Source organism: Oryzias melastigma, linkage group LG14 (genome assembly GCF_002922805.2).
Source record: "Oryzias melastigma strain HK-1 linkage group LG14, ASM292280v2, whole genome shotgun sequence".
Classification (NCBI taxonomy): Eukaryota; Metazoa; Chordata; class Actinopteri; order Beloniformes; family Adrianichthyidae; genus Oryzias; species Oryzias melastigma.
The window spans coordinates 14,167,790-14,179,721 of NC_050525.1; the positions used below are offsets into that span (position 1 = coordinate 14,167,790).

General features: G+C 39.5%; 1 protein-coding gene across 3 annotated transcripts; it reads right to left on the minus strand.

The window, feature by feature from the left end:
• Positions 1–260: 260 nt before the first annotated feature.
• LOC112140187 (zinc finger X-chromosomal protein) lies at positions 261–11,932 on the minus strand. Of its 3 annotated transcripts, XM_024263093.2 has the most exons (8): positions 11,793–11,837; positions 8,556–8,652; positions 6,870–6,963; positions 6,649–6,795; positions 4,074–4,223; positions 3,419–3,544; positions 2,498–2,641; positions 261–2,359 (listed from the first exon to the last, which is right to left on the minus strand). In XM_024263093.2, exons 3-8 carry the CDS (start codon positions 6,961–6,963, stop codon positions 1,047–1,049), a joined length of 1,974 nt encoding a protein of 657 aa, XP_024118861.1. In that variant the 5' UTR covers positions 8,556–8,652; positions 11,793–11,837; the 3' UTR covers positions 261–1,046. The 3 variants fall into 3 exon arrangements, with proteins under 3 accessions (XP_024118861.1, XP_024118854.1, XP_024118869.1); XM_024263086.2 differs by having other exon boundaries at positions 6,649–6,963; positions 11,793–11,925; XM_024263101.2 differs by lacking the exons at positions 6,649–6,795; positions 6,870–6,963; positions 8,556–8,652 and having other exon boundaries at positions 11,793–11,932.

Sequence of the window (11,932 nt, forward strand, 5' to 3'; positions counted from 1 at the left end):
AAAAAAAAGGTAAAAAGCCATAGTACATGTACACTTCCAGCACCTAAAGTCCCTTTCTGCTGGCAAAAATACATCTGTGATGGCCAAACCAAATGTCAGTCCATAGATTCAGACTTGCAGCACCACATATACTGACTGAATGATTCCCACTGAGACCAAACATTCATACATTGGGGCACTAATGAGGGCCTTTACTGAAAAGCTTTGACCAGCTGTCGTATGACACTAATGCATGTTTTTGAACAGATCTGGTTGTAAGAGTTTTGTTAATAGATTAGGTGGAGAGAAGTCCCTCATTGCAAAAATCAGCTGTTTCAAAGTCACCAGATTTTCTTTTGTCGGGCAGCAGACAATGATGGACCGAAAACCCACATGTAGACTGCATGATTGCACCTGGTTCCACCCGCCTGCAGACAATATGTAGCAAGAGTCTGCATGCAGCCTGGCATGCAGTTTTAGTGACAAACAAAAGCACCGTGCTGAAACAAAACAAAAAACGAGAGTCAGAGCGTCGGGAAGAAAACCAAAGGCTTCTTTTAGTCCACGCAAACCATTCTCACACAGACACAATTTACAAGTGCTACAGGGAACAGGCTGCTAGTCCATACCTCAGTGATAGGTACATTTGAACAAAATGACAAACATTTTTTTTTTTTAAATTTACACTTCGGCTTGAAGACAAATAATTAGGACCATAGTGACTGAGAACTGATTGCTACCTGCAAGATAAAAATGTGTATCTACAAAAACACAAACTGCACAATCTGCCATGCACATTGTCACCAGCTAGGGACATGCAGTTAAAGGTGCAAGTCTATGGAGGGGGGGGGCTTGGCTGCCTGCTCAGTTAGAGCGTTAACATTATGTACACGTGGATACATTAGTAATCATATGAGGCCGAGGATCAAACTGAGCAGAACATATATATATAAAAATAAAAAAAAGACAAGTGGCCTTAAGTGCAGCACACTTCCTTAGTGTGAAGGATGCTGCGGACGCAGCGATTGGGATGCTTCAGCGTGGCACAGTATTTGGCTCGGTCAGAGTCACTCCGCCTGCACCACGTCCTTATGGTGGCGCATGATATGCTGGTTTTTCTCCGAGGGGCGCCTGAAGCCTTTCGAGCAGATCTCGCAGCGGTGTGGATAGTCTTTCGTGTGAATGGAAATGACGTGCCGCTTGAAGCCTGAGGCGTCCCCGGTGCTGTAGTCGCAGTACTGACACTGGTAAATCCTTCTCTCCTTTTGACCCTTGCCTATAACTACAGTCACACTGCTGGCTAGACTGGCGGCGCTGACCCTAGCGGGCGGGCCGGAGGCACTCGACCCGCTAGGAGCAGACTTTTTAGGAGTCACGACAGGAGTGTGCGTCTCTGTCCTCTTGGCCTCGCTCTTTTCCGCCGAGGCCTGCTGCTCTTTCGTGTGAACAGACAAAATGTGGCGACTGAGAACAAAAGGGTCCGCAATTTTGAAGTTGCAGTGCCGGCACTGGTGGAGTTTCTTTGTGCGGTGGGATAGAGAATGCTTCTTCAGTTCAGAGGGCCGGTGGAAGCCTTTCCCACACACGGCGCACTTGTGTGGATAGTCCTTGGTGTGAACGGATATAATATGGCGTTTTAGGTCACTGGAATTGGAGCTTTTGTGATCACAGTGGGCACATTGGTGGGTCTTGTTCTCCTCGTGTGTTAGACCGTGTTGCAATAGCTCCTCCTCCTCCGCAAAGGTCTGAAAGCAGCGCTCGCACTTGTACGGCATCTCTTTGCTGTGTTTGGTCTTGATGTGCGTTTTGAGATTAGAGGAATCTGCCGACTTGTAGTCGCAGTACAGACAGGAATAAGGCTTCTCGCCCGTGTGTGTGCGCATGTGCTTCTTTAACTCGGATGGGTGTCGAAAACCTTTCCCGCATTCGACACAGATGTGGGGGAAGCTTTTGCTGTGGACGGCCAGCAAGTGGCGATTGAGCAAACCCTGTTCAGCAGTTTCATAGTCACAGAACTTGCATTTATGCATTTTTGTGGGAGGAGGTGGCGGCGGAGGTGGCGGCTGGCTTTTGGGCTCTCTGTGGTGGTGTTGCAGTCTGTGAGAGAATAGCGCCCCCTGTTGGTGGAACTCCTTGCCGCACATCTCGCACTCAAACGGCGCCTTGCTGCTCAGGGCATGCACCTCCATGTGGTTGTGAAGGCTGGCCTTCTTGTTGGTCGTGAAGTCACAGTCTGTGCACTGATACTTTTTCCTAGTTAGAACATCCTGATGGTTGTTCTTCGTGTGGCGTTTAAGGAAGCCTCGAGACTTGAACTTTTTCCCACAAAGCATGCAGGGGTAAACTGTCAGCGGCTGACCGTATGGGCCGATGATAATGGCTGGAGAGAAGGACAACAAAATAGAAACCTCAGAGAAAAACGTAATACACACAAAGATATTCATTCTAGATTAGTAGTGAGAAAAACAAGTTTAACCTGACACAAAAGTTTAAAACGAGTCATTTGTTTTGGCTGTACCTGTCTGAACCTGCCGCGGCTCTGACCGTCTCCTGGTCTTGTTGCGCTGCCTGTTGATCTCATCGATGCCATCAGACTCATCGATATGCAGGAGTGCACTGGCTGCACCATTTCTGTTTTCACACCCATCACTATCCTCCACACCTGTGGAAGACAATACGTCTTCTTCAAAAATTGGAAGGAAAAAAATGCAAATGCTCAAAGCTAAATCTCCGGGTGGATGAACAGATTTCTGTGGTTAAAAAAAAAAAAAATACAAAAACTGAAGCACAGGAACCTGATATCTGCTATACAATCAGTCATGAGCTACTAGATCTCTTTCCTCTGCCACATCCATAAAAAAACTCAAGATACCTTAAAACCATCTGCTAGGATAGAGTAATGGTGCCACAAAAAAGGTAATGAGATTTAAACTTGTCAATTTTCAATCTTTTTTTCTTGTTAAATTATTACTATTAAATTTAAAAGGTTGAAGTCAAAGTGAGCATACAGTGCTGCACATGTACTTTATGTGCAACAGCAGACCGACTAAACTCAACTTGGTCAAAGCCTCTTGGATTTGAACAAGTAATCTGAATGTTTATTAATAATGTTACTTTATGACTGTCTCCCAAATTTATTACTTTTTTCTCATAAATATATGGCTTTTTTTCTTGTAAATTAATAACTTTTACTCCTGTAAATGTATGACTTTTTCCTCATACATTTATGTTTTGAAGTCATAGATTTATAACTTTTAAAATCATAAATGTACAACTTTATTCTTGCAATTTTAACTGCTACGCCTTTTTTCTCTGAAATTTACAACCTCAAGTCTTGAATTTTTTTTTTGCTCATATAATGGCCCTTATACTCTGTCGTAATCTGCAGATAACCACCAGCATATAAACACTAAAATACTGTTGAGTGGAGAAAGCTTACCATGGTGTCCTTGATTATGGAGAGAATCTCCAGATTTGTAAATCAGTTTTTCTCTGAGAGTTTGGCTTGAAGTCTCTGTGAGTGCCATGCTCTCTGCGTCTCCATCACTAATGTCAACAGATTCTCCTACAGAAAACAAAGATGCTTTATTTTAACCAATGGTCTTTTAAATTCCTGTAAAAACTTCTAAGATTTAACGAGGAAAACAAACATTCAAAGACGACACTAAAGACAAGAGGTTAGTATTTTTTTTAAAATGTTTGGAACAATTTTTGAAATAAACTGCATTTGCTGCAAATAATTTGCATCTGCCTCTGAAAACAAAATAATCTAAGGGTTTTTCAACAGACCTGCTGCAGCTTATAGATTTTCTTCTAAATCATTTTATTTTTCTACTTAAGTTTAAATAAAAAATACTTTAAAAAATGAGCCAAATACAACTTGACACTAAAGCTAAATAAATGTCCAATAACTGAAATAATAATGCAAGAAATGCTAGTTCATAAACTAATAGTTGTAGTGAAGAAACTTTGATTTAATATGTGTGAGTGCAAGCCTTCAGAGATGATAAGAACACTTCATTTTGTCACAACAGTTTTCAATTTTATTTATTTTTTTCTTAAACAACATAGCAAACATAAACCTTGATTCTCACCCATGTCATCCTCTCCAGAATCCGCCTTGAAAATGTACACCTTAATCACCTCCTGTCCATCCTCATCCTTCTCCACTTCCTGGTCCTCAACAGCTCCTTCCACCGTGACCTCTGTTCCATCCTCAGACACCATTTTACCAGCTTCATCCACTGTTGATGGACACACAGTACATTTCACATAAGGCTGTGTAAATTCTTCTGAACACAGACGAACACATTTTTTTATTTTGTAGAAAATTATTCACTAAAAGTTCATCAGCATTTTGTTCAAAGTCAGACTAATCCAATTAAATTAAATTTTACAGTTTTATTTACTTAAAGAACTAACAAATAAGACAAGTATCTCTGCTTTTGTTCATCAAACCACCTACTTTGTTGGACAGATGTTAGACATACAGTTCTCTTTCAAAAGCAGAAGAGTAAAATGATTTGCTAGTTCGCCTTTTGAGTCGTGGTGTTACAGTGGAATGAAATAACACTACTTTGTCAGATGATTAAATGGTACAAGAAACTGCTTGGTTAAAACTAGACAAGTTTCTAGTAATGTATGATTAAAAATCACTTAGCAAACACAATTAAACTTGCAACTTCAACGTCATAATTTAGTCTGGAATTATAATTGACACGTATTCATGAAAACAGTGTGCAAAAAGCTAGCCAAATCCCATCCTGTGACAACAGTAAAAGAAAAACAAACTAACCAGACTGATCACACCTTCTGGTCTTGTGTCTGATAACTACAGTAACTTTAGAGTTACACAGTTTCAAAAAAAAAAAAGAAAAGTGAATAGAATTGAATAGTTTTTACTTAATACATTAAAAGTCCCAGTTTAGATAAATTAAAATAATGAGGAGAGAATAGAAAGCGCGTGCAAATGAATCAAATTATTTTAATGTTTTAATACCAGTTATCAAGTTCTTGACTTTAATCAAGCAATATTCTGCTAAAAAAAAAGAAAAAACTAGAGGCCAAAAATCATTCACTTAATACATTATTGCCTTTGTTTTTAAATAACATCCAACACTTTTTTGTGTTTCCAAGGTCCACCAATAAAAACAGCATTTTTTGGATTGAAAACTACCAATTAGCTATACCATATATGCAAAAAAATAAAAAATAAAATTGGAAAAACCACAATAATTTACAAATCAGGTATAAAGCTGGGCATCATACCTAAAAATATCTCATTGTGAATCTATATGCAAGCAAAGCTCGTCCATTTTTTATGTTGGTTTGTCCTCATTTAAAGCAACTTCCTAAAATTATATAAGGAGAACTATTCACTTGAAACACATAGATATACTTGATATAAAACTCAAAAGAATATTCTTTAATGTGGTTTTAGTTTAGTCTTTTTCACTGATTTTTTTTCCTTTAATTATAATAATAAAAAATAAAATAAAAAAAACAACAGAAGTTACTGCTGTGTTTATTGATTCATACACCTGATGCGTACTTTAACTACACTACATGCTAAAACAGTGGTCCCCAACCCTCTTTTGTGCCACAAACCGGTTTAATGGCAGACAATAATTCCACGGACACGACTGCACAAGGCAAAAGTTAGTGGACATTTTTATAAAAGTTGACAGAAAGTCTATTTATGGTCTTATATTAAATCTAGTTTAAAAAGACGGTTATCCTCAGCCACTTTCAACTGTCTTTATACACTAGATTATGTGTAGGACTCATTAAAAATGGACTTAGATTAGCTGTCCCCTTAACTGTCAAAGCAGAAGTCCAAAAAAAAAAAGTCAACTTCAGCCTCATCTGAATGTGGCAAATAAATATAACAAAAAAGGATACAACCCTCACAAAACTGCCTTTTCCCCTTACATATAGGAATAAACATGAATCTAACACGCTAGCAACTTTATTAGCAACATCCTCATACCGTTAGTCTGTTGTCTCTTAGCAATTGGGAACTGTTGTGATGAGTCTATTACTCAAGACTCCTGGTATTCTCTGGTAAATTCAAATTTATTTCTCTTTAAAGTGGAAGGCACTTCTTCTATTTCCTCACCGGTGCTTTTCTGCACAAAGAAACTTTTCAAATATGTTTGATTTTTTCATTAGCTGTGACAGCTTGGGGGTTTGAGCACTGATGTCGAACACAGTAACATCTTTGAGATGAAAGCGATGTATTTAAGACGTGACGAGGAGAGCGTCAAGTGTGAGTCGTAGATGTACGAGAATCTGGAAGTTTTCCAAAATAAAACATGGGGCAGAATCAGATCATTAATTAAAGAAAATAATAAAAGTTAAGTATCTCTTTTTTCTACCCGGCTCGATATCAAGTGACCCAAGGACTGTTATTGACGGTACTGGTATTGGTCCATAGCTCGGGGTTTGGGGACCACTTCACGTGAGTACTACATAAACACTGGCAGGGTGCATTTACTGCAAAGAATGCATCTATTTGCAATAGTCTGTGCGTTTTATTTATCTATATATATATATATATATATCTAGATTAAAAGTTAAGTGTTGATAAGTTTACAGTCTACAGTAGTGACATCGCAAAGTCAAAAGCTTGACTAACTTTTAGCATCCTTATTTGCAAAGCAAACTTACAGGATATCATAAGATAGTCTCCACAGCCATCCTGGTCGTCCTCTTGCTGCTCTGGGTCCAACCCATCTTCTGGGATGTCTCCCATGGCAACACCTTCCTCCTCGCCCTCCAAAGCCATCACGCATGTTTCTACAGCATCGTCTTCATCTTCATCGCAGTGCACATACTCAGAAACTACATCCTCAACAGCATCCTGGATGACTAGCTCATCTGGAGCAAACCTGTGAAGCGCCATGCCTTCGCCCTCGCCTTCAGACACCAACACAGTCTCTTGAAGTTCCACAACAAACTCTTGCCCGCCAGCACCACCCTCATCTGCAAGAAGCAGGATTTCCAATTAACCAGGTAACAGTCAAAACCAACGATGTAACTAAATAACTATTTAAAATGTGCTTAGAGTTCATATGTCATGCAACCAAAAAGTAGTACAAAGACTAATACTAAATGTATTTCAATGTATTTGTTTTTGACTAGCAATCCACAAGCTACTTTTTTTAATGCTGAATTCACACAGGATATGATTCACCCGGCTTGGGCATCGAGTTTCAATGTTAAGAATGTTAAGTCAATGTACAGACGCGATCTGAGGTCCTGAGGCGCAATTTGAGCGGCAGACACGACGCGTCAAACAATCAGGGACTCAGCTTTGGGCGCATGATGTTTTCAGTGACTCGACCAGCAGGTAGAAAAAAAAATCCAATATGGCAGCTCGACGTGAGGATTTTCATCCTGAACTTTTGTCCATTTTCTTAACCCGCTGGGGACGCAGGGTTTTCTGGAAACTGTACTAGTCATAATACACCCTAGACAGGTTGCCAGCCTGTCATGTAACCCATAGTTAGCACGATTGAGCCTATTATGCTAGCCAGTCGGCAGGACCCTGGCAGAGCTAGTAGGCACCGGCGATGAGGGTCCAGCAGAGGTCTGCCAGAGTCAGGGTCGCAGCGCTTGCTATGCTGGCCCATGGGCGGTTGGCTGCCCGGCAGTTGCAGGTGCCACTATAGCGGCACGATTGCTCTAGCTACATGGGCTTATGATATTTTTCTTATTTTCATCAAGATAATAATGATAATAAACAGATCCTCCAGTTTTATTTAAATTTTTCCCCTCTCAGGTTAATGCTCAAACTGGGTCACAAACAGACGGAAGAAACGTCTAAAACGGCCATCAGGCACAGCTCCCGGTGCAGGAATGAAGCACACCACACCGGGAGAAACTGAATGATCCAGTGAACTCACACACAGCGACATGGCTGCCATCACCTCTGCAGAGCTTTCCAAAACATATAAACCCAAGCTCAACATTATCCATGTTTTACATGGTGTGGCAAGTCCAGAAAATCTTTGGCGGTTGCCCCGTGATCGGGGCATTAAAGCATTACCTGGGGTTCACACGGCAAGCGTTACAGCTCAGGTGCGATGCAGGAGCGGCCTAGCTACGCCAGATGGCGCATATTGGCTACTGGATGGCTGCCTCCACATGCTCTGCTGACGACCTTGCGAAACTCCAAACTCACGTAGGTTCACGCGAGAACCCACCATTTATTTAGAAAGTACAGTAACCCCCATCCCTTGTTCGCAGGAATTCAGCTCCGGCGTCCAACGGAAATTTGAACCCAACGAAACGGATTTGCAGCGCCGCAGAGGCCAGATTGCAGAGGTCGAATGTGATCACCTGGAGTGGGATTTCCTCTAGCACTTTTAAAGATAAGTAAATACTCCAGCAGGCGCACATAAGCATAACGCTTGAGCCCGGGATTATGGCAGCTGTCGAGCAGTAAATTTGACGCACATTAAAAGAGGGTCGGCGGACGCGAATTTGATGTGCGAATTGGGTCCAGTGTGAATGCAGCTTTAAAACAGAGTTTAGTAATCACAAACTTGATGAATGAAAGCAGGATTCTTTACCCGATCCGTGTAATATTATTTTAGGCTCTTCAGAATGTATTGCAAGCCTGGTGACATCTTCATCCATTGTCTTCGCACTGCATTTGTTATTGGAGAGCTGAAACCAAACAATATAGAGCTTAGATTTCTGATAATCAGAGATCTTGGCAGTGATGTAAGAAAATCAATAGAAGAATAGCTCTTGAAACAAAAGGAAATATTTTTTAAGCCCTAAAGATAAAAGATTCTGTTTCTATATTATTGTTTTTCAAAAGTCTATTAGTTCTTAGTCTAAACTTTGTCAGTAGAACTTAGAATAAACCCTATACAAATACACAACAGAAAATAATCTGTTAAAACGGCACAAGCATCAATACAGTGATGCAAAAGATTCATAAAGCAATAACATGCTTTAAACAAAAGCTTCACTCCTACAGCACACACAAATGAAGACAGAGTTTACAAGCCAAAGACAAAGCTAGCAAAAACAGCAGGATGCAGCAGAATCGCAGAAAGTCTAAAAGGAGTAATGGAGCACCCCCCACCCCTGTATCAAAATTGACAACATTGTTGGGCCATATCCCATACCCTACATATTTTTTAATAACGCAGTGTAATTAGATATATTTGCTTCATTTAAACATTTGATCAACCACACCAAACATGTTATAATTTATACGTTTTTCTAATATAATTTAATAACAGTATTTCTGATTTTAAAAGATGACATTAACTAAACAAAGAAAAAAAGACTAGGACTTCCTTGGTGCTGTGTTAATGCGTAAAACCTCTATATAGAATGTTAACAACCAGATGTGACCACACCTCCCCCACACCATGTTTAATGGACACACAGATCAATACATAAATATTATTCATTATGGTGTGCTTTAGATACAGTCCAGATTGGAAATATTCTATCAATATGTCATATTTTTACACAAACACACTGACAAAGTTATTGATATTTGTGAATAATCAAACTTAGAAATGTACTGTAACCCAGTTAAAAGGAGAAAGGACTGAGTGAATATTTTATTGTCTGAACCTTGAGACTAAACATGCAATGCATGATTTTCATGTAAAAAAGTTGCATGTTCAATAAATCTTCCATTTAATTTCCCTTAATTTAACATTTTGCATGGAGTTTTAAAGAAATATATGGATCTTTTGGGTTAAAAATATGTTTTCATTGTAATTTAACGGTTAAAAAACAGTCAACGTTTGAATACTTAGAAATATTCCTCTATTTACTTTCTGGGTTAAATTAAAGTCCCACTTCAATCATCTTTTGATCTATTGTAAAATAATTTCCAGTGGTCTTAATCATGATAGTGATGTTTTTAGCTTAAAAAAAATCATTTTCTAGGACTTAGGAGTTCATCTGAAATCTGCCTGAGTTGTGGGCCAGCCTGTTCTCACTTCCCATCAACCCTTTGTTTACACTCTCACTAGTTTACAACCCCTCACAATCCAAAGCTAACATTAGTGGTGCAACAAAAATGGCAACCAATATTGGAGCTATCCAAGATCTCAGATAAGAAAAATTAAGATGTACATTGTTCTGCAAGTCTACAAGTGGATGCATCGGAATGGAGCGGAGCAAAAAGGAGCTTGTTGACAGCCGATTGTAGTTTGTACACAAGCTTTTACAAACATCCTTTTTTCATCTGCTTCCAATTCACCACAATTTGAGTAAAACAAATACTCAGAAATACAGTTTTAAGATTAGTTTTGTTAATATACGTCTACTATCATGAGAAAAATCCAACAAGAATATGCGAGACAAAAAAAAAATCCAATTTAATTGGAGTGGGTCTTTAATCAACACGCCCCCCTCCCTTTATTTATTTATTTATTTACAATCACTGTATGTTTTCAACCAACACCCTTCCCGCTTTTACAGGAATAATTTATAACTTTTTGATTATAATTCCATCTTTTTTAAGTTTCAAGTTAATATGGAGCCTTCTTCATAACAAACAGTGATTTCTAGAATAAAACGTAGCTTATTTAAACTTACTGAGTTTGATTTTGAGTCAAGCTGCTAAATTGTAATTCAAAACTTTCATTTCAGTATTTTGATATGTAGACAGCTATAATTCAGTTTAAACGTAACTCACTTATTATTTTTTTTTTTTTCAAAAATAGCAAGAATATATATTTTAAAATAGTTTTAGCTAACCAAAATAACAACTGGATTTAAAAAAAGAAATACATAAAAAAAACATCGTTTAACTTAAACTCAGCCAGGCACATAGCTCCCTTGACTGAATTACTACTTCTGCTACTAAAAAAAACTCAAACAAACCCAAAATAATCTAAACCGCATCCGCTCTCATCTGCAGAGTGAAGCCGAAACAATAACAATAAAACAAAAGTCAAGCACATGCACTGAGTACAGGTGTAAATAGAAGGCGATGCTGTTAATTTCCAGTGAAAACACCATCCCCCAACACCGAATGTTAAAATAAAAAGATAACATTAAGTAAGGATGTGGAAGAATATGTCATCGATATTCTCATTGTGGTTACTATCAATATATTGGAACCTTTCCGAGTAGCTGGACTGATTGTGCTCATAATGCAAGCACTCTTAGCAGAAGACAAAAACCGCTGAGATGATTAACGGTCTCCGGCTGACTACCTTACTAACATTAGCGCTGACACCAGATTGTCAAAATCCCATAATAGGATGTTCTCTATGAAAATTAAACATTGTTTCAGCATTTAAGCGGCAGTGAGACAAAACAATAGACAGGTGAAGATGCTAGCTAGGCTTGTGTACAGATGTGGATGCGCGGCAGGCAGCAGAAGGTTGAACACATTTCACCAACAATTTTCAGTCCACCAGCAGCCGCCATTTTGTTAGCTTAATATTAGACGGATGCTAACTGTGAATGTTGTCTAATTTCCTAAACTCCAGCGAGTAAAGAGTGATTGTCCTTCAACCGAAGTCCACACAGACATTTGTCTACATATATAACAACTAACAACAACAGCCAGCGCCGGAATACGAGCGCAAGCGAGGTGTAATTTCGGTTAGACAGCTAGCTAATCCGACAGGCCTCATTTACCGCTCACGGCCTCTCGGGCCTGGGCCCGAGAAGAAAGGGCCCATCCCTGTGCGGCCTCTCAGTTACAATAAAGAAATAAATAGGAAAAACACATGCATGCCATAAACAAATGACGCTGAGACAAACAGATGCAACCCTAGTACCGACAAAAGGCGCCCAATGAGCATGAAGAACCCACGTACCGGATTTATGCTGCAGGGATAGCCTTTGTCGGCTCCGCGGCTTCCCAGGCCGCCTGGTTCCCCCAGACTCGGGCAGGATTCAGTCGGGAATTTTGTGTTATTTGGGCGGGCCAGAGAGGAGAAGAGAAGGAGGGGTTAGG